This window comes from Lagenorhynchus albirostris, chromosome 6, assembly GCF_949774975.1.
Source record: "Lagenorhynchus albirostris chromosome 6, mLagAlb1.1, whole genome shotgun sequence".
In the NCBI taxonomy this organism is placed as follows: Eukaryota; Metazoa; Chordata; class Mammalia; order Artiodactyla; family Delphinidae; genus Lagenorhynchus; species Lagenorhynchus albirostris.
Window position 1 is genome coordinate 2,022,050 of NC_083100.1, and position 21,378 is coordinate 2,043,427.

At 63.3% G+C, this 21,378-nt stretch overlaps 1 protein-coding gene across 5 annotated transcripts in view; it reads left to right on the forward strand.

Annotated features, from left to right (window-relative positions):
* The window catches only part of HDAC4 (histone deacetylase 4), a 244,201-nt gene that overhangs the window by 184,987 nt on the left and 37,836 nt on the right, over positions 1–21,378 (forward strand). For all 5 annotated transcript variants that reach the window (XM_060151668.1, XM_060151671.1, XM_060151670.1 and 2 more), the window contains 5 exons: positions 4,642–4,881; positions 7,730–7,916; positions 10,953–11,086; positions 13,739–13,859; positions 21,133–21,179. In XM_060151668.1, the coding sequence (XP_060007651.1) occupies positions 4,642–4,881; positions 7,730–7,916; positions 10,953–11,086; positions 13,739–13,859; positions 21,133–21,179 (729 nt within the window). The remainder of the gene's footprint in view (positions 1–4,641; positions 4,882–7,729; positions 7,917–10,952; positions 11,087–13,738; positions 13,860–21,132; positions 21,180–21,378) is intronic.

Below are 21,378 nucleotides of genomic sequence, written 5' to 3' on the forward strand. Positions count from 1 at the left end.
CCCACCACACGGGACAGAGGACGCACGTGGAAACCTCTGAGGCTTGCACATCCAGCCCTTGAATCCCTGTGCCCGTCATTCATGGAAAGAAGTAGAACACAGCCCACAGACCTCGCACTGACGTCCGCAGGCAACACGATCACACCACCCCAACCCCTGACGGCCCGGCTCCACGCCGACGGACACACGCCCGACCCGAGGGCCCCGCGGGGGGCACCGCCCACGTCTCTCCTGAGGGGGTAGCCCTCCTCCACCTCCAGGGCACTTTACAGAGTACGTGGACTCTCCCGAAATGTCAGCCTCGTACAGGACACCTGAAGACAAATTCTCACCTGTAGCTGGACCCAAATCAGACCAAAAAGGCCACGAGTGTAGTTATTGGAACAATGGAGGAAACTTAAATGCAGGTCATCAGGATCATACACAGTTACTAAGCTCACACGTAACACACAGTGGGTACGGGTACTGAATTCATCTGTGGGACACAACAGATACAGCAGATACGGTTGCTAAGCCCGTCCCTCAAAGCCCCACGGTGGACGGTCTCCCCGGGGTTCTGGGGAGAGCGTCGTGCTGGCATGTCTGCCGGCTGGGTCCGGCAGCCCGCCAGCCCACCATGGGTCAGCAGAAGGACAGGCGCCTCTGCCTGTTTCCATGGCCGCCGTCTGCTGATGTCCAGGCGAAGGGCATGTGAAGGGTCTTGCACTGTTCTCGAAACCGCGCTGAAGTTTTGGATTTGAAAGGAAGGTGCCGGAAGAGAGCGAGGATTGAGCTTCTGTCCACAGTGCACCTTCCCGTGGCTGCTCTCCTCGTCTCCTCGGTGATCATGTTCTCAGCTTTGTCACAACCCCGTTTCCTCCCGGACGACGAGGACCCTCTACCCTTCGGTCGCTGCTCCCGGGGCCTCCACCTCCACTGCGTCCCCGGATATACTTACCCCCTCAGGGGCCGCCTGCCGTAGGGCCTGGAGCAGGCCTGGTGTCCTCAGGACCAGGGCAGCTTCCGGGTGACCCCCCTGCAGGCCACCCTCGGGCCACGGCAGCCTCCCTCCCGACAGAGACCTTGCTTCTCCAAGTCCCCTGCAGGGGCCCCGCCCTCCCCCTCGGCCTCCCCTGCGGGAGCCTCTCTCCTGCCCCCTCTGTCCACGTGGTGTCCCCACCTCCCTCGAAGTCCCCACTCCCCGGCCCTCAGCCGCCCGGGCTCCCTCCGCGAGCCTGGCCTGGAGCATCTGTGCTCCCCGCTTCCGTTTTCCATCTGCCCCGCCCTCCCCTCACTGTGCCAGGACCCCCCTCTCTGCCAACCTTCGGCCCCCTCCTGGCTGAGCCCCCAAGGGTCATTTCCCCGCAGGCAGTCCCCTGACCCTTTGGGATCTTTCCACGGAGCGGAGAGGAGGTTGCCACCCGCTCTGAGAAAGCACCTCCGGGACCTTCATCTGGAGGGTGAAGTCCATGGTGTTGGGAGCCCCCAGCCCCATGCCCGCCTCCTGCTGTCCACTCCCCCGTCCCTGTCCCCGTGTCCCTCTCCCTGACCTCCGCCCCGCTGTCCATTGTTGCCAATGCTTTCACACCCTTGCCCTCCAGCGCATCGCAAGGGGCCTTGGCCACTCCCATATCCGTCCTGGCTGCTGTCCCCCCTTCCTGTTTCCCTCCCCATCCCTCTGCCGTGGCGTCCTCTCACCGGGTCTGTTCCCCAGCCACCTTCTCAGGCCCCACGCTCAGTAAACCTCCCACAAACTCCACCCTGTTAACCTATCAGACTCTGCGCCAGGCCCTGGGGGACAGCGGAAACGAGAGAGCTTTGACCCCGTGGGTCCTAAAGCCAAGGCTTTTAATGCCATTTGCTGAGGTTTCGAGGCGCCTGCGGACATGCCGGGGCCCGGGAGAGGCCCAGCGCCCTCTTCTGGCAGAGATGGGTCCTCCATGCCTCAACCCAGCCCCGGTGGAGGGGCAGGTGGGGGGCAGGCACAGTCTGGCCCCGGTGGACTCTGTCCAGGCACGAAGTTCATCATGGGGCCTCGCGGACTCCAGGTGTGTGGGAAGCAGACGGGATTGACGGATCTCAAAATCATCAGAAACAGACTTTCAGAACACTTTTTTTTTTTTTTGATGAACGACGGTGAGAAATCTGTCGAAGCACCTGGATGTGAGGTTGGCGGATTGTTTATTTGAAATAGAGTTTTGAGCCTGTCTGCCAGCCAGCACCCTCCCGCCCGGCTTCCTCTCCACTCACACCCCATCGCCTTCCGCTGAAGCGGCGCTGACCTGCTCCCGGAGCTGTGGCCACCTTGTTCCGGCTGGACTGGGACTTTCTGATGAGAAGCTGCCATGGGCAGGTGTAAAGAAAGGGCCTGGGGTCCCCACGGCTTGGCTTTCGTAGGTTGCTTTCCTTTACAGTGTTCATTACAGACAACTTAGGGGATGATCACATAAACGAAACCCCTAGCCCAGTCAAAACTCTGTTTTCTCAGCAAAGTAAGGCAGGTGCTGAGGAGGGCATCTATAGCTCAGTCTTCCTCTGGAGCTGAGCCCTGGTACCCGCCGGGTACAGCTGACCCCTGGCTGGTTACAAGCTAATGGAATACCAGCACTGCCACAGGTGTCCCGAATCCATCCCTTGTGGGCCAGGCTTCACTGCATCCAGGTGTGGGTGAGGGCACAGGCGGCTCTGTAAGGACTTTTTAAAATACAAACGCCCAGGACGAGAAAACACTAGGCTTCCTTGAAGACCTTGATTTCCTTCTAGAAACAGAGTCAGGAGTGGTGGCAAGATTCGTTCTCCCCTGCAGGGCAGGTCTCTCGCATGGCAGGGACCTAAACAGGGGCTTTCGAGAGCTTCGCGTCTCCTTAAAGCCCCGACACCAGTCACATCTGCCCCACAGCGAATGGACGGATCGTGCGTGGAGAGCGACCTTCAGGCCGGGGGCTTTGAAATTTGGGGCACGTTCTTCCACAGTTTACAGAAAGTCAAGCAGTTCAGGTATTAATTTGCTCTGAGACATTCCTTGTGCCCGAGTCCCCGCGTCAGAGGAGGGGCCCCCGTGTCACAGGAGGGGGCCCCACGTCACAGGAGGGGCCCCCGCGTCTGTTTCTCTTTCTCAGCTTCCTCCCAGCTCACCACTTCCCCTCAGGCCGGGCACGGCCGAGACCTCTGTGCCCCCAGCACCTGTCTGTCTTCTGGCCCCCATGCCTGGGGCGGCAGCCTCGTCACCCGAGACCCAGGGCGCCATCCTGGACGGCCCTCCCTCTGCGGTGTCCCGGGCCTGGACATGCTGCCCCCTTGCTGCTGCATGGCCCTGTCCTTCCCCCACGTCGCAGCGGCTAGGGCAGGCCCTTGTCCTCCCAGGCCCTGGCGGGCCGGCCGACCACAGCGCCTACTTCTGGGCTGCACGTCTGCTGGTCCCCCGCACGCCGGGCCAGGTCCCCGCCTCGTCCCCGTCGGGCCGGCCCTTGCTGTCCCGCGGCCCCCGGTGTGCTGGCCTTGCTGGCCTTGCTCACTTTCCACCTTGACCCTCCCACTCCCTGGACGGCTCATTCGCTTACCCAGTCGTTCAGGTGAACGTTTAATGGATAATTACCACGTGCCCCGTGGGTAAGTCAGCAGTGGCCCCTACCCTCACCTGAACTGCTTAGGCAGGGTGGTGGCACGTTGAGAGCCCACTGTCACTGCCACACGAGGTGGACGGGACGGGGGCCTCAGAAGGCCGTGGCTGGGATCTAGCAGGAGATGCAGGCTGCCCGGTGCAGGACGGGAGCAGAGCGTGAGGATGGAGAGAAGTGTGCTCTCCAGAGACGTGAGATGGGCAGTGCTGGGCAGGCACGGAAGGGGGAGGGCCAGCGAGAGCCGGTGCCCCGGGGGTCCGTGCTGAGCCAGGATGCGTACCAGGCCGTCGGGCGGTGGGTCTGGGGATGAGGGGCGAGGCCCGGGCCGGGCACCTGCGTCTGGGGGTTACCGGCGTGTGGGACCTTCAGCAGGGAAAGGACCGCGCTGCTGAGGAGCGTGGTGTCCGGGCAGCAGGCCCAGGGCAGACCGGACAGCGAGGCGTGAGTGGGCGCAGAGGCCAGGGGAGAGCAGGGGAGCCACGTGTGCCCCGTCGGGGGCTGGCAGGCAGGGTCATCACGGCGTCTGGGACGCGCGTGTTCTTGAGGTGGCAGGGGAGGGGCACGGGCGAGGTTTCTCCCAGCAGCTGTGACCGCGAAGGAAGGAGGCCTCCCTCTTCACGCCCAGGTGTGGACGTGGGTCCACACCTGTAACTTGCATTGCACTTCGCTGTGCCAGGCACACATGTGCTTAAGAGCAGGTACCAAATGCCGGGCTGTATCCTTTCTCAGCACCTCGGACAGCACCTGGCACCCGTGTGTGTGTGTGTGTGTGTGTGTGTGTGTGTGTGTGTGTGTGTGTGTGTGTGTGTGTGTGTGTGTGTGTGTGTGTGTGTGTGCGCGTGCGTGTGTGCGCGCGCGCGCGCGAGCGTCTGTGTGTGTCTGTGGGTGTGGGTGTGTGTGCGTGCGTGTGTGTGTAACAGCGCCCTCGGAGGCTGGCCCCTGTGTCTCTGAGGTGTGGGCTTTGTGACCAGGCTTCCTGTCCCGCGATCTCGCTCACCCCACGTCACACCGAGCTCCTCCGTCCCCACCCTCTGTGCTGCAGATCATCCCCAAAGCGAGCGAGCCGGCCCGGCAGCCCGAGAGCCACCCCGAGGAGACCGAGGAGGAGCTGCGCGAGCACCAGGCCCTCCTGGAGGAGCCGTTCCTGGACCGGCCCTCAGGGCCGAAGGAGGCGCACACGCTGGCCGGGGTGCAGGTGAAGCAGGAGCCCGTTGAGAGCGACGAGGACGACGTGGCGCCGGGCCAGCGGCAGCCCACCGAGCAGGAGCTGCTGTTCAGACAGGTGACCCGCTGGGCAGGGCCGGGCCCCGGGGGCGGTGCCCTCCCCCACACCCACCGCCCAGGCCCCGTCTCCCTGGCGATGCGGGAGGGAGGTGTGGTGCGACGTCTGTGTTATAGCGGGTCACCCCCAGGGCCGCTGGCCCTTTGCCCGCTGTGCGCACTTATGCACCTGCTTTCCGGCTAAGCACAGGCCCTGAACTCCTTAGGGATGCTTTTCCTTCAGGTTCACAGGCTGTAGCTGAACACGGATGCGAGTGCTGGTGGGATCAGCATAAACGTGGGGAGGGAGGCTGGTTTGTTAACTGATCAGAAAGCTAGGGGGCATCTGATGAGGAGCCAGGACCTCGGGGGCCAAGAAGCCACCAGCGACCAACCTTACAGGTGCAGCACAGCAGCCTGGCCCGGGTATCCAGAGCGGGTCGGGTTCCCTGGCACTGACATGCAATGAACAAACTCACAAGACTGATGACTAAATCTGAGGGATGATCCATTGACTTTGAGTGAAAAGGAAAACTGCCAGGTCAGGGAAACGCTAGCGCGGCCGGCCAGCAAGTCGGAATCCGGCCCAGGGCATCTGAGGAGTGGACTCTAATATCTAGTCGTGTCCTTCATCGGTGCTGGAGCTCAGCACCCGACGTGCAGGGCCCCGGTTTGCCCACCCCCTCCTTGCTGGGCCCTTGCTGGGCCTTGCTGCCCACCCCCTCCTTGCTGGGCCTGGTGCCGGCTGCCCAGCCAAGCTCCTCCTCTGGCCCGGCAGCCCAGGCCAGGCGCCTCTGCTGCTCGTCCGCCCACCCGGGGGCATCTGGACTGGGGCGGGAGGTGACACACGGGATTAGCTCGTAGGTTTCTCTGGAGACCCCGCACAGGCAGCAGCTCAGCCCTCTCTGCGGGCTCCACACGCCAGGGCGGGCACCGCGGGTGGCTGGCGCTGTGTTGCTTTTCTTATTTGTCATTCGGAGGGCAGCCGGTCTCCTGTCTCGGGCCACAGCCTCAGCGCTAAACACCACTCTGCAAAGTGCACGGGAACCAACACTTAATGAAAACAGGGAGGTCCCAGCAGGAGGAAGCCGCTGTCTTTTGTGCTGTGCAGACTCCTGCAGGTGACGGGGCCCGAGCTGGGGCCTTGTTCCCGTGCTGGGGGGCGTGGGCCTCGCACGTTTTTGAAGGAAACCAGCCTCTCATTATAACTGGAATTCAGCTTGCTGTTCGTACGCTAGTATGAAATTGGAAGGCGTTGCGACAATTTTTAGGGCTAGTGTCTTGTCAATGATAAAGGGGCCAGCGTTCACTAAGGAAAATTATCCTCGTTGTACTCCAAGCCTGAGACAGTTATCAGAAACGCTTGCTTTCTGTGTGCTTTGGGGAACCACAAGCAGAGCCCCTCTCGGGGGAGCTTGGTGCACACGCAACAACGTGCAGGTCTCAGCTTAAGACGGGCACCACGTTCTGTAGGCGGCTCGTATCTGGAGAGACTGGGCGCCCCGTCAGCAGAAGGGGAGGAAGCGCCTGGGAGGGGCTCCGGGCTCTCTCCTCTCCACTCTGCTTCCTAAAGGCAGGAGGTCAGGAGCCCGGACAGAGGCCGCCCCCAGGGCCGCGGCACAGCCATGGGCCCTCGTCCAGGGGGTCTGCTGCTCACCGGGGCCCGCGCTTCCCAAAGGACAGCGTTTCCCCCAGGAACAAGGGCAGGGCTGGCCGTGGAGCCTGCAGTCGCCCAGGAGCCCTGCTTTCTCCAGCACCTCTGAACAGGGTGTCCTGCCCTCCCCTCCGTGGCCGCCCGGGGAGGAAGCCCCCGCTCCCCGCGCTCCTGGCAGGGGCTGGGTGGCCGCCCGCACCGCTGGTACCTCCACCTCTCCCCTGACTCCACCCCAGATCCAGCACCCACCTCCCTGTGGGCGCAGCGCCTCTCTCCCGCGCAGCCCACGGTCCCCGTGGCGTCTTCCTGTGTGTGCTTGTCCGCTGGCTCAGAGTCCAGAGCAGGGAAGGGGTGATGGGGGGGCCTCTCCAGCTTCAGCAGAGGGGCTGTGGCTCCCTGCTTCCGAGCCCTAGAGTCTCATCCGGCGGAGGCCCTTTGGTTTGCAAACTTCCCGCTTTCGGACCTTTTGGCATTCTCACAGAAGCCCGTTCTTCACATGGAAGATACCTTCTGTGAAAAAGGAGCTTGTAAAGTGTGTGTTTAACCCACCCACTTTTACTCTGGTTATTTTTGGCTAAAGTGGGGTCCGGGGGATTGCACTCTGGGTCCAGGCCTCGGAGAGGTGCACCCACACCCCCCGGCCCTGACGCCCAGACCGCTGGGCCCTGGCCGTCTCTGCCTCAGCCGTCCTTCCCGTCCTGGCGTGAGGACGTGTGAGACCAGGAGAGGGAAGAGGTCGGGGATGGAGAAGAAGTCGCATTTCCGCCATGATGTGCTTTTCATCCAAGTTTCTGGCGTGCAGACCAAGTGGTCCTGGTCGAAACCAGACTGGCCGGGAGTGCTGTCGAGCCCCGTCGGCGTGGCTTCCTGCGCCAGTGCCTTTCTTCACACCTCCGAGCCCCGCCCCGAGCACCCTCTGCCTGGCCGCCCTGCCTCCCTGGGTGCCACCTCCTCAGGGACCCCCCGCGGCCCCCCGGCTGGGCCGGGCCTCCCTGTCAGCCCTGACCGGGCTCGCCGGGCGTCTCCACTGATGGTCTGTCTTCCCACGGGATGTCCGGTCTGGTCGGGACCAGCGCAGGCTGTCCACCCGGTGCCACCCGAGGGCCAAGGGCCGGGTGGATGAGCGACTTGGGAGGAGGGGACACACGTAGCCCTCCAGCCAGGGGCAGGAGCTGCCTGGAAGCAACAAAAATGGCTCTTGTCTCCTCTCCCCCAGCAAGCCCTCCTCCTGGAGCAGCAACGGGTCCACCAGCTGAGGAGCTACCAGGCGTCAATGGAGGCGGCCGGCATCCCCGTGTCCTTCGGCGGCCACCGGCCTCTGTCCCGAGCTCAGTCCTCCCCCGCGTCCGCCACCTTCCCCATGTCTGTGCAGGAGCCCCCGACCAAGCCGCGGTTCACCACAGGTAACGTGGGGCAGGGGGTCGGGGCTGTGGCCCGGGCAGACGTGAGGGGGCGGGAGGCGCCACTGCGGGGCCTGCGCGGGCCGGGCGGCTTCCTGTCCGCGGTCAGCAGGGCAGCGACCTTGCCCTTTCTCATCCTTCCCGACCTCGAACTGAGTGCTCGGCCAGGACCTCGCCTGTGAGGCCCAGGTGACCCCGTGCGGTGTTCGCGCATCGCGTGAGAGCAGGGCTCGGCCAGCCCTGGACGCTTGCTCTCTGCAGCGAGCTGTCCTCCACCTGTGCTGCCTCACTGCCCCGCCCGGCCGGGGAGAAGTCTGCGGGCAGGACCCTCTGCCTCTGCCTGAAGGGCGCTCCCCGCAAGTCAGGGCTGAGAACGGTAGCCAAGTGAGGCATCCACCAGGGTCTGAGGCACTGGCCTCTGTCGGGCCGAGGCTGCTCCCGGGGCAGCCTCCACCCTGCCCCACCCCACCTGGGACGGGAGGGTGGCCGGGATAGTGTCTCACACTGTTCTCATCTAACTCATTAGATGTTTCTTCTTGGTGGCACGTTAAGGTAAAGTTATCTAAATACACAACAGTTTCATCCTCCTCCAAACAGTTCTCATAAAACACCCAGTTTTTCTGCACACTGGGATGTGCAGACGTGGCCATGTTCTCTCTGTCAGGTCTCAGGATACTGCTCACATTCAGGGAAAAGTTTCATAGTCAGTATCTCCAGAAGTTAAGTTCTTGCTTTTCAGAAGGAAAACCAGAAAACTGCCAAGTATCACCAATAGGATCAGCAGGTGACTCTTTAAAGTGTGAGGCCCTGGCCATTGGCTGAGGTAGGTCCATTGTTAGAAGGGCGCAGCTCCCGTGACAGACCCCAGGACCACAGTGGAAACGCTCCCGTGTCAGATGTGCCCCCGGGCGGTCAGCGGTCCCACCAGGGAGCCTGCGGGCCGGCATGACGTCACCAGCAGTGGCCCGGCCACTGGACCCTGCTCTGTTGATGGACCTCCTTAGTTTGTCTTCGTTATCAGTTTTTTTTTAATGTATAAAACAGTGCATATTCACTGTAAGAAAGCACACATGGGAGTTCCCTAGCGGTCCAGTGGCTAAGACACCGCGCTCCCAAGGCAGGGGCCCTGGGTTCTATCCTCGGTCAGGGAACTAAGATCCCACGTGCTGCAACTAAGAACCGGCGCTGCCAAATAAATAAATAAATACTTAAAAAAAAAAAAAATAAGGACATGTGATGGAAACCTGAGAAGCTAACGGGTGCCCCAACCCTGCCCCCCGGAGGAGCCATTGTCGGCGTTCAGGTCACATCTCCTGGGTTGTTTCTGCACGTAGCCAGGCAGACAGGTAGACACAGACGTTGTGCATTTTACGAAGCCAGGAGTCTGGGGCCCCTGCACTGCTGTCGGCCATTCTTGGCGTCTTCCGAGCCCACGCGCGTCTGCCCAGCATGCTGGCCGCTCCCCGCTCACTCTGCAGGCCGGCTCTGCTGCCGTTTCCCGTCTGTGAAAGGGGATGACAGTGGCATCACCTTGAAGTTCCTAGCCTCGTGGCCAGTAAACGTCAGGAGGCGATTTTATCACCACAACGATGCTGTGGAGGGGCGGGTGGCCGTGTCGTGGCACTGATGGGCCTCTAAGCTGTGCACGTACATACGTCCGTGCCGTCCACGTAGACGTGTATGTGCATCTGTTACGCGCTACCAGGCACACCCTCGTTAGCGCACTGACTGTAAACCTGCCCCTGTCCTACTGCTTTTTTACCGGAAGTCCAACCCCACTCTCCCCTGTCCCACCGCTCAGTTTTGCTGGTGGTCCCAGAATCCCTCCAATGCAAGGGGACTGACTCCCATTAGCCCAACTTCTAAGAGACTGAGCGGGGAGGCTCGGGCACTGCCGTGTCCAGCTGGACCTGTAGGAACAGGCTCACCTCGAAGCTCGTTCCCCCGGAGGCTGGTGCTAATGCCTCCACTTGGCAGCATCAGACGTGGAGAAGGAGCGGCCGTGGGCCTCTGACTCCGCAGCCCCTGCTCTTTGCCTGGCGCTCCCTCCCTTCTCCACCTGAACGAGCAGGTGTTAGTGACAGGTGCCGGTGGCTGCCAGGGCGTCCACTCACCCAGCCACCTTCCCACTGTCCCAACCCTGGGAGACGAGGTGTGTGACTGTGCTGTGTCGGGGACAACAGGGCCGCCTCCTGGCAGATGTCACCAGGGGCTGACCCCCCCCCCGCCCCAGGAGGGGCATGGCACGGAGGGGGGGGGGCTCCTGGTGGAAGCTGAAGGTGGCCACACCCACCTGCCCCCCCCCTTTCTCCAGACATGCAGGTTCCACCACCTTCCACGCAGCTGCCAGGTGACATCAGTCACTTTGATCAGCTGGAAGGGCCACCGCTTCCCTGCGGCGGAGCCCAGGCTGGTGAGACTGCGGCACTCCCTCCTGAGGGTGACCCCGCCGCTGGGCCGGCTCTGTGCTGGGCACCCTCAGGCTTGAACAGCTTCCAGCGCTGTCCCAAGTGGAGAGTGCAGAGCTGGGGAGTGAGTGCGAGTTCCTGGACTCCATTTACGTCCGTTTCTAGGGTGATTTTAAATGCGCTTGCGTCCGTGTGTGTGTGCGAGCGCGTATGTGAGCTCCACGCGTCTGTCCAGCTGCTCTGCAAGGTTCTGAGGGCAGAACTGAGCCTCTGGGCCCCAAGAACCTTGGACAGATCTCAGTCCACAAGGTTGAACCGCTCGATAGAGAAGTCCCCTGACAGAGAGACTCGAGTTTTGGACCCAAATCTCACTTGTTTCTGGGTCAGCGCAGTCCCCTGGACGTGAGTGCCACAGGGCTCACAGCCGAGAGACCTGGGGGCGGGCCGCCTGCTTTCTCGGTTCTTCCTGCCCCGCCTGCCCCCCCGCACCGCAGGCCGCTCAACTCCCTCCACACCCTGGGTGGCGGGGACTCTGACCGTTGGCGAGTGCCGTGAGCGGGCGGTGGGCAGGGGCAGCTGCCCGGGACCCCGAGGGCTCGTCTGACAGCGGCCGCCTCCACCTCTGCCGCAGGCCTCGTGTACGACACGCTGATGCTGAAACACCAGTGCACCTGTGGGAACACCAACAGCCACCCCGAGCACGCCGGGCGCATCCAGAGCATCTGGTCCCGGCTGCAGGAGACCGGCCTTCGAGGCAGATGCGAGGTGAGGCCCGCCCCGCGGGCAGCAAGGAGGCGGCCCACGCGGGCCGAGTGAGCCAGGGCTTGAGCAGGGGAGGCCTGGGGGAGGACACGGGCCCTGCAGGCGGGCGCATGGGCCTGGCTTCCGGAGGAATGCCGAGCTCTCCTGTCCTGCACCTCCTCTCGCACGCTCCTGTTCTCTGGGAAGCCAGCCCCTAGCCAGGCTCCCCGTCAGCACCCGGGTCACACGGCCAGGCCGTCCCAGGGCCTCTGCCGCAAGGGCGGGGTCCGGGGGATCCGTCATCCTGTTGGCTTTCCCTTGGAAGTTCTCTTACTTGATTTTTTCCGAGAGCCTCTCCCAGGGTCTGGGGAGCCTCCGGACCCCGAGGCAGGGAGGGTGCGCGGGCCGGTCTGGTCTGCTTGGCGTTGGTTCCCAAGCGCAGCACTGCCCCTGCCTCTGCCCCTCTGAGCGCGGGCCCTCACGTCTGTCCCAGCCACCTGGCAAGGGGACCACGCTGCCTGCCGACAAGGCGGGCTGAGCTGCCTCTGTTCCGGCCCGTCGGGGCCTGGGACTCACGCTGCCCACCCACCGTTGCGGTGGCCCCAGGCCCATGAGGACAGGAAGGCTCTGCTGAAGGACCGTTGAGGCTCCTCCAGCCCTCTGATGGGGGAGAGACATTTCCTGGCATGCGGCCATCAAGAGGGTCTTGAGCTCTGGGGTGAGAGGAAACAGAGGACCGTTTGTGCAGGTGCACGGGGAGGGGGTGGGGGGAGCTCCAGGCCGTGGGCGCCACAGCATCGTCATCCGTGGAGCGGGGCAGGTGGCCTCCCCTCCCAGGAGCCCTCTAGGACAGTGGCAGCCAGCCCCCCACGTGCCCACTAAGTGGGGGCCTGCTGTCTCCCCACACACTGGGAACCCCGTGAAGCCGGGGATGGGGTGCAGGGTGGCGTGTGCTGCCCTGCAGGGTGGCCCTGGAAAGCTAGAGCCCCGTGGATGAGCAGAACGTCCGCGTCCGTCCTTCACAGCCCAGTGCAGCCCGTCTGGAGGGCGGGCGTGGCCCGAACCCCACTCTGCCCTCCATCCAGACCCCTTCCCCAGAAGCCACTATTTAGGAGTTGAGGTCAGTTGTCCCGCGTGACCCCATCTCTCTGCCAGTTTATGGCGATACATGGTGTTTGGAGGGGAAAGCATGGGGCCTGGGTCCAGAATCCTGTCCTGGAGTCCCTCTGGAGAGGAGGGGGACCCCGAGGTTGTGGGCTGGAGCCCTGGGCACCTGCTCCCGGATCCCGTGAGGCTGCACCACTGGGGGGCAGCATCGCCCTGGCGGACGCACCCTCCTCCTCCGCTGCAGGACCACCACCACCCCCCGCCCCCCACCCTCCCACCGCACCCCCCGCTTCCCAGGCGCCGCTTCCTTCGCCCCCAGGAGGGTCCCCTCGGGCCTGGGGCCTCCAGGGTAGTTTCAAGGCAGGAGACGGAGGCGAGGGGAGCAGACCGAGCTGCTCGTCCAGCCCCCTGGCACTGAGGGCCAGCGCCGATGGCCGCAGGGGCCCCCGGGTACCGAGGAGACCCGGGGTGAAGGGCCAGGCATGCCCTTCGACATGCGGGGACGCTCACCATGCGGGGCACCTGCAGGTCCAGAGGGTGACACATGTTCCCTTGGCCGAGGGAACACGGGTTGTTGGAGGGGCCCCTGACAGAGAAGAAGCAGAGGGACCAGGCGACCCCCCGGTGCCCAGGCCTCCCGGCCAGCGCCCCTCACTCCACGGGGTGGGCAACCTTCTCTGCGGCCTCGTGGCCCCTCCACGAGGAGGAGGCCAGGCCGGCAGAGCCTCGGCCACAGCCGGCCTCTGGTTCCCCTGCCCTGTGCTCCTGCGTCGGCAGGCGTCGCTGGGAGGCCTGTTGTACCGTTAGGAGCGGTTCTGGGGCCTCCCTGGAGGTTCCCGGGGGGAGCACAGCTCCTGGCCTGCCCCTGCACGGGGGTGCGTCCGGCCCGGCGAGCCCACGGGCTCCCCCTGGGCCCCCAGGGTCCTGTTGGCTCTTCCTGTGTCGCTCTGGCCCTCGGAAAGTATAAAGAAGTGTCAGCTGGAATCCCGCTTCACAAACCAGCCTCCTTCTCAAAGGTTAAGTAAATGTGGCTCAGCTCAAGATAATTTCTGGAGAACATCTGAAAGTAGCCGAGGCGTCCAGATCTGAGGAATTTCCAAACCGAAGAAAAATGCAGACGGACATGGAGATCGGGGTGTCAGACGACTGCGGGCCGTCTCAGGCTCGCAGGAAGGCTCGGAGGTGCCCAAGGAGCTGGGATCTGGCCCCCGCGTCCTGAGAGCAGGTCCACCCCCAGGCAGCTCGTCTCTCTTTTAAGACCAGACCCCGGCGGTTGGAAAGCAAAGCAGTAATTTGATGCCAAATCAGTGTGTGACTGTGAAGGTTACAGCGTTGAAGGCTGGAATTATCTTTTTTTAAAACGTTTTCCTAAGTTTTAATTAAAGTGCAAACCCTGTAAAATATTTCTTAAATATTTCTCAAATGTCGCATCAGGTGATGTTTGCTTTGGATTTCACAATAACCGAATAATTTTGTGCTCGTGCCCGTACAGAATTTCATCTCCTCCTGGGTACCAGTTTTCTGCTGAGGCTCACCCCTGCCGTATCCTGTCTTGTTCTGTCCCCGCAGTGCATCCGCGGACGCAAGGCCACCCTGGAGGAGCTGCAGACGGTGCACTCAGAGGCGCACGCCCTGCTCTACGGCACAAACCCCCTCAACAGGCAGAAACTGGACAGTAAGAAACTTCTAGGTATTTCAAGACCTTCTTTACCTTTACTGCCGAGGCTGTTTCCAGCCCTGCCCTCGCCCGAGGCCCCGCCGTCCCACCTGCATGCCCCCCGCTGCACAGGCGAGTGTCGCCCGCCAGGCTCTGTGCGGGCAGCTGGGGCAGGGATGCCCCTTCTCCGTGGTGCCCGGGCCAGGCTCTCAGGTGAGGGGCCGGAGGAGAGATTTCCACGCTCGGCATTCACGTGGGCAGTTGGTTTCTTGCTTTGTGTCCGGTGTCTTGGGGAGAAAATGGGCTGAGAACCAGTGGTTTTGCAGAATGTCAAATAGTAGAGCTGGGTTGCTGGAGGCCACCCGGCCACCCCGCACTGGGCCTGGAGTTGGTCTGGGGGACGCTCTTCGAGGCTCGGGGGGGCACCGTGGCAACCCGAGCCCCCGGCCCCACACCGGGCCCCTCCTCCCCGGGGGCCAGGGGCTTCGACTTTGGCAGGCAGCCCCCCCCAGATGAGGGGGCGGGACCTGGGCCTGACGGAAGGAACCTCCTAACAGGCATCTTCTGCTTTGGTGAGAGTCTCCCCATAAGGCAGGGGTGTCTGACAGAAGGGCAGGGTCCCCCAGGCTCCCGGGCGCAGGCGCCCGCCCCCCTCCGGGCAGGACCGCTGCTGAGTAATTCCCTCCCCCGCTTCCCAGCCGCCAACCGTGGGTTTCCTTCCCCATCCCTGCCTTTGCCGCCTGGGGAGAGAAGCCCCCTGGGGCTCCTCCCTGAGCCGAGCCAAAGCAGGCAGCAGGGGCCTAGGAATCACAGCCGCTGGGGCCCAGATGTGGCGGGGGAAGGGGTGGGCTGTGCGCTGTTTCCTCTGGTCTCCGTGCCAGGTGCTGCGAAGGTCACATCTCTGTGCCCGGCCCTGCACTGGACCGGCTTGACCCTCCTGGGGATCCTGCAGCGCGGCTGTGCTCCCTCCCCGGGCACTCATGCGCCCCTTCGCTCATTCGTGCGCCCGGGGAGCACGTCTTCTCCTCTGCTGTGCGCCCGGTAGGCGCTGAGCCCCCCTAGAGCGGGGAGCTGGGGTGGCGGAGGCTGCGAGGAGACACTCGGGCTCTGGCCTGGGGGGTGGGGGTCGTGTGTAGCAACAGGGCTTTTAAAAGACAGAAACCCTCGCACCTGGGAGGCAGGGAAGGAGCAGGAGACCCGGGGCTGGACGGCCGGTGCCAGGCAGTGGGCTGCAGAGCAGCACGGGGACGGACACCCCCAGCTCCGCCTGCTGACTCGGACAGCCCAGGGACAGTGACCGCAGGGACCCTGGCCCCGGGGTGCAGGACAGGCGGGGCTCAGACAGGGGACCGGGCCACAGGGGCCTGAGAGGCCTCCGTCCCGACGTCCTGCCAACCCCACAGCCCTGGACAGAAAGGCACAGGGTCCCTGGGCTGGGACAGACACAGGCACAGAGCACGGTGAGGCCACCACCCCCCGCCCCTGCTGGGCTCCCAGCACACTGACCTTTACCCCCGGGCAGAGATGGGGACCTCCTTCAGGGACTGACTAGCCCAAAGGAAGCTGTCATCAGGGGCCCCGCAGCAGATGGCCCCCTACGGTCCTTGACGTGGTGCTGATGGTTCAGAAGGCCGCCGTGTCCCCGCCGTGTCCCCGCACCTTCCACCGGCTTTACGTCCTCACTCTGGGCCATGAACAGAAGACCAAGGACTATCGGCACCTTGGAAGGTGCTCAGCGGCAGCTCGGAGGCCAGACTCCTGGGTGGGTGCGGGGACCGGAGGGGGCGCTGCAGAGGGAGCCAGGAACAGCATTAAAATCCTTAAAGAGGGCGATTCCACATCCACAGAACGTGAGCAAGGGTCATAGAGAAGGGAAGGAACAGAACAGAGAGGAAAGTGAAACATGGTCACAGAATCGAGTCCTGGGGCTGGAAGGAACGGTGAGTCAAGGTCCCGGAAAGTGGAGCAGGAAGGTGACCAGAGCTGGAACCCAGGAGACGGGAGAAGAGAAGAAAATCCAAGGAGCGTTCCTCGCACTCAGGGCCCAGGGAGCAGGGGCTTCCGGAGGACACGGAAAGGTGCTTTCCTGAAAGCATCTGGGGTGATCACGAGAAGGTCCCAGGACCGGAGGACCAGCCGCCGGCCGCGAGAACCCTACCAGGGAGCACCGCTGGGAAATCTCAGAGCACAGGGACAAGATGCAAGGGTGCTGCGATGTTCCAGGGAGGGGGCCAGGTCTGCCAGGAACCAGGACGACGTCAGGCCCCTCGGTAGCAGTGCAGCGCCTGGCCCGTTCTGGGGGAAGGTTCTTTCCAGCCTGAAGTTTTCACCCAGCCAGACTTGGTCGAGTATGAGGGTGAATCAGGGCGCGTCCGGGCTTGCTCCCGCCCCGAGGCTGGGCGTGCGAGCTCAGGCCGCCAGTGTGGTGGGTGGGGGCCTCTTGCCGGTTCACAGCCGGTGCCTCTTGCTGGGTCCTCATGGTGGGAGGGGTGAGGGAGCTCTCCCGGGTCTCTTTTATAAGGGCACTAACCCCATTCATGAGGGCTCCATCTTTACGGCTTAATCACCTGCCGAAGGCCCCACCTGCTAATATCACATTGAGGGTGAGGGTTCCAACATGTGAATTTGGGGGGGCAAAAACACTGAAGCCATGTCAGTCACAGAGGCCCCCCCCGAGGATGGTGAAGGCAGGTCAGGAGGCCGCCCGTTCCCCGTGTGGAAGCCCCCAGGACAGCCGGGACCAGTGTGGCTGAGAAGCCTCCTGTCGGGCTGTCTCCACCAAAGTGTCCACCGAGCCGCACCGCCACGGTGGCCAGACCAGGGCCCGCGATAGCCTGCCCAGGGTCTCCTCTTGTCTTGGCCACGCAGCCCCTGTTCCTCACTCAGGCTCTGCTGCCTGGGTCAGCTGGGGGCTCACTTCGCCCACCCCCAGGAGTGGGGTGGTCATAGTGGGCCGAGGAAGACCTCCAGAGCCGCTCCCCCGACATCCACGTCCCAGGCCTGGTCCCTGGCCCGGCCAGGTGCCCTGGCTGTTGTGAGCCCTGCTCTGCAGACACACATGGACTCCAGGGAAGTAGACACTCCGGCTCCTGTCCCGGGAACTGCTGCCCCCCAAGGGCCCTGTGTCCTCACTCAGCGAGGTTCGTCCCTGCTACTCAGTTTGGTTTTCCAAAGCTCGGCCACGTGGGTTAGGATAACACACAGGAAACCAGGAGGTGTATGGGGGCGACTGGCCCGAGGAGGGGGTCCCCATTCCCCGTGGAAGGGGGCACGCTGCTCTCTTCTCTCCCTCGGCCGAGGGGCGTCTACGATGCAGACTGGACACAGATACGGAATAGACTCTTCAGAGTGTACGACGTCCTCCACTTGGCGCCCCCAAAACGCATCTGTGTCCTCTGAGCTGAGAGGGCTTGTTGGGGGTGCCCAGGCCCCGCACCCAGAGTCATGGACTCGGGAGGGCAGGGAGGTCTAAGCCGGCTGCCCCCAGGAAGGGGCCCAGGGCTCCGGAGGACAGGTGACACCCAGGAGAGCCCAGAGGCTGGGCCCAAGGCACAGGGAGGGGTGTGGATCGGAGCAAGAATGTCCAGAAATGAGACAGAGCGCCGGCCGGCCGGGCCCAGAGGACGGGGTCTGGCCTGGGCCCAGGCAGGGCTTTGTGGAAAGGAGGCATGAAGGACGAGGACGGTGCGGATGGGGGAGAAGGTCAGCGGGCTCGGAGGGAGGGGCCAAGTGGGCCAAGTGCAGGGTCTTCAGACCGGCACATCCGGCAGGGCCCCGGGATCCCCCAGGAAACGCAGAGCCCGGCTCCTGGACCGTTCTCCCGCACGGGAGGGCCTGCCCGTGGGTCCCGGGACCGGTAGCCCCGGCCTCAGCAGTCTCCAGGAGCGTCTGGGGGCCTCAGCCCGGGGAGCAGCCGGCCTCCCCCTGAACGCACCGTGTGGCCCAGAGTCCACGCACGCTCCATGTCCCTCCCCTGGTCAGCCCGCCAGGAGTCCTGCAAGCCCGTCTCCTGGGCGTGCGCTGCTCCATGGGGCAGGGGATCGGGTGACGACGGGAGGATGGTCTCCCTGCAGGCACGGAGGCTCGGGTCCCCCGCCAGGAGGACGGGTGAGGCTTCCAGTCTGGTGCCAAACTAGGCTTAAGACGGGTGATCGGAAATGAGAGGGACGCCGGAGCCGGGAGTCCTTGGGGAAGGGTAAACGGTGGGTGAGCCAGGAGACGGCGCTTTCCTCCCGCCAAGCCGTGTCCGTGACCACATGGGGGGTCCCCCTCAGTTCATCCAGCATCTCCGTCCCTGGAAGCCCCTCTGCCGCTCGTGGCTTCTTTGTTGAAGTGTTCGTCCACCATCTCAGACCCCGCTCCGCCCATAGGCAGCCGCGGGAGTGTATTTAGTGTTTCTTTTATGAGCCAAGTGTGTTGTCACAAACACACATATTGTGAGCGTGTGTTCCATTTACCATAATGGTATTATAACCCGTTCTGTTTCCTTTTTCTCTCCTACTGAGTTTTGTGTTGTGAAGTCTACTCACGTTGCCGTGGGGATGCCCAAGCAGATACCTTCCTACCACTTGAGCCCTATTTACATTTCTGATGACTGTTCTAGCGTCATTATGTCAGTCTGGCTATTCCAGACGTGGTGAGAGTTGATGATGTTAAAGGTACCCTGATTCGGTGTTTAAACACTACCGGGTGATCTCCCTTCCTCTTTTTAATTGAATCCACAAATTTCCAAGCCTTGTGCAAAGAGGCCTGTGTAGTGAGTGTGGGGCAGTGACACAGCTTGGCCGGGCTGCAGGGGGCTACCTGTTCACCACCTTAGGTGTTCCTGGAAGTCAGGGTTCATCTTCTGACGGCAGCGACCTGGGGAGGGAACCTGGCCTGGTGGCTGAGGAGTGTGGACCCAGGGCTGCAGAGCACCTCATGAGTGCCTCTCCGAGCTCAGGTGAAGGGTTACTAGGCGACCCTCTGCTCACAGCATAGCAGCAGGAGCGGCGGAAGAAAGCCAGCATCTTCCCCGCGCCCGTCGGCATCCCAGCCTGCCTGTCAGCTAACCTGCCAGGACTGGGAGAGCAAGGGTGCCCCTCAAGCGTCAGACCCCCGTCTCTCGGCTTGAACATTTTGTGACCTGGCCTAGGCAGTGGTGGCCCCGCAACACAGGACGCCAGTGGGGGAGGGACTCGCTGACCAACTGGGGCCTCGGCCGAGGCGGCTGGGGCCGGGGGGAGACCAGCTGTGCAGAGAGGCCACCGCTGGGCCGCTCCGGAGCTCTGGGCCAGGACAGCTTCCCTGTTTCCCTGCTGCCCATCCGAGCACAGGCTTGTGTCCGAATTCAGGGTATCCTACCTTTTTTATTATTGTGGTCTTTCCTGGCCGGATAATGAGCAAAATCAAAATACTCAGATGATTTATGGTTTTAATGCATCAGTCTGTAATTTCAAACACAGGAATCCAGTCTCAGCAGAGCCCCTCTCACTCATATTTACACACACACTGATGGATGTGCATGGATTCACACGGGCGCTTGGATTCTTTGGGGGGAAGCTCTTACACCCCTAGCATCATGTTCCTGTGTGCTGGAATAGTTAGTGTTACGAGAACCATCTTGAAGCCATTCCCAGCCCGTGGTCACCTAGAGCCACTGCCGCGTGTCAAGGGCAGGGCCAATGGGGGCACGGGGGGCTGGTGCCGCCCTCCCTGATTCAGGCCATCGGGTGAATCTGTTGCAGGACAGCGTGGTGCCGGCTCCCCTCTCCCCCGCCCCCCGCCATGCACTGCAGCCCACCCTGTCCCTCCGGCCCCAGGACCGCCCACGGGGGGCTTAGGGCAGGCCTGGGAAGCCCCTCCCAGGGCTGCTCTCCGTGGACATCACTTCCCTGCGCGCCGGCCCCTCCACCCACCTGCGCACCCGCCGATTCCCCTGCAGTCGTGGCACAAGGAGAAGGCAGGCATGCCCCCAGCCTCACGGGGATGGGGCCAGAGGCTGCGTGGCTCTGCGAGGATCAGTTTAACTGATGTCAGAAGGCACGGCAGGGGAACCCCAGTCAGAAGACGGGGATGCAGGCGGCTGGGGGGGCGTGACCTGGAGGAGAGCCGTGGGCGCAGGCAGGGCATGCCCGGGGCAGGACCCACCGTCCGGGCATCTCGGAGGGGGTGGGGCATGACGGGGAGGGTCCACAGTGTGTGGTCCAGGCCAGGAGCCGGGATGAGGCGGGCACAGACCTCACCAGGGCTGCTCCCCTGGTGAGCCATCCGGACCCTGTGACCCAAGGCCTGCTTCTTTCCTGGGGCCCCGGCAGCAGCTCACGGCCACCCAAGCAGAGCTGGTGCTCGGGCTGGGGAGAGGGCAGTGTTGGGAGTGAGCCCTCCCAGCACCGGGCCCGGCTCTGCCAGGTCCAGAAAGCAGACTCCCAAGCTGGGCTGTGGAACCTGCCAGGAAAGGCCTGGGGGTCGCAGTGGGAGCGAGGTGGAAGCGGGGCAGGGGCGCCCGGCTGCACAGAGAGTCTCTCCCGGATGGGGGCAGCTCCTGAAGGGGGGTTGGCCAGCTGGAGCCTGGGCTTCACACTCCGCCAGCCCGGGGAGGGGGCGCTGGGCAGCTGTGCCGCCCTCTGGTCCTGCATGACAGGCAGGTTTTAGGCGAGTCATCAACCAGCACCCGGATCACACTGAGGAAGAAGACAGGTCCCGTTCTTGTCACCGAGGCAGGCCTGAGCCTCGTGGGACGGGGCCTGTGTCTGCAGCATGGGCCCCGGGCAGGCCTTCCTAGATGGCCAGGTTCAAGGCTGTGTGGTTTCGTAGCTGTGCACCGTCCCAGTGACCTTGGAACACTTGTACATGGGGAGGGGGCTGCTGTCATATCCCCAAAGACCCCTCGTGTCTGAAGAGCTCACCCCGGGGGGTTAACCCCAGGCCTCTTTCTCTTGCTCACAGCTGGGGAGGGCGGCCAGAGCTCAGAACTGAGAGCCAGTGTCGGGGGCAGGGAGCTCAGGGTGGTTCCCTGCCAGGTGCACAGCTCGGGCTGGAAGCAGAAGCTTCCGTGTGGTCTCCCCACCCCGTGAGGAATGGGCTGTTGCCGTGGAGAATGCAAGGGCTCCGCAGGGGCTGGGCCTGCTCAGCCCAGGACCCACCCCCGGCCACACGGTGGTACAGTGGTACCTTTGAGGACCGTTTGCCCCTGCGTGCGTGGGACGCACTGTGCATCTTCCACAAGCGTCAGAGCGCCGTTGCGGCACCGCCCGGCCGTGCCCCCTGCAGGCTGGGGCGCTGGGTGACCCTGCCCACCTGACCTCGGCTCTCCTTCTCCCTGCAGGCTCGCTAACATCGGTGTTTGTCAGGCTGCCCTGCGGTGGTGTCGGGGTAAGTATTTCTTTAATGTGTAAATAATGTCCTGTTTGTTCTCAGGGTCCTGGTGGTCACAGAAATCGCGGCCTTGCTCTCCGCAGAGCAGGTAATTGTTACCAGGTGTTTTCCATAAACAGGGCCTGCTGGGCGGGGCTGCCCCACCGCTCACACGTGTGGCTTCAAAGGCCCTGTGAGCCTGTGAGCGTTTTGATGG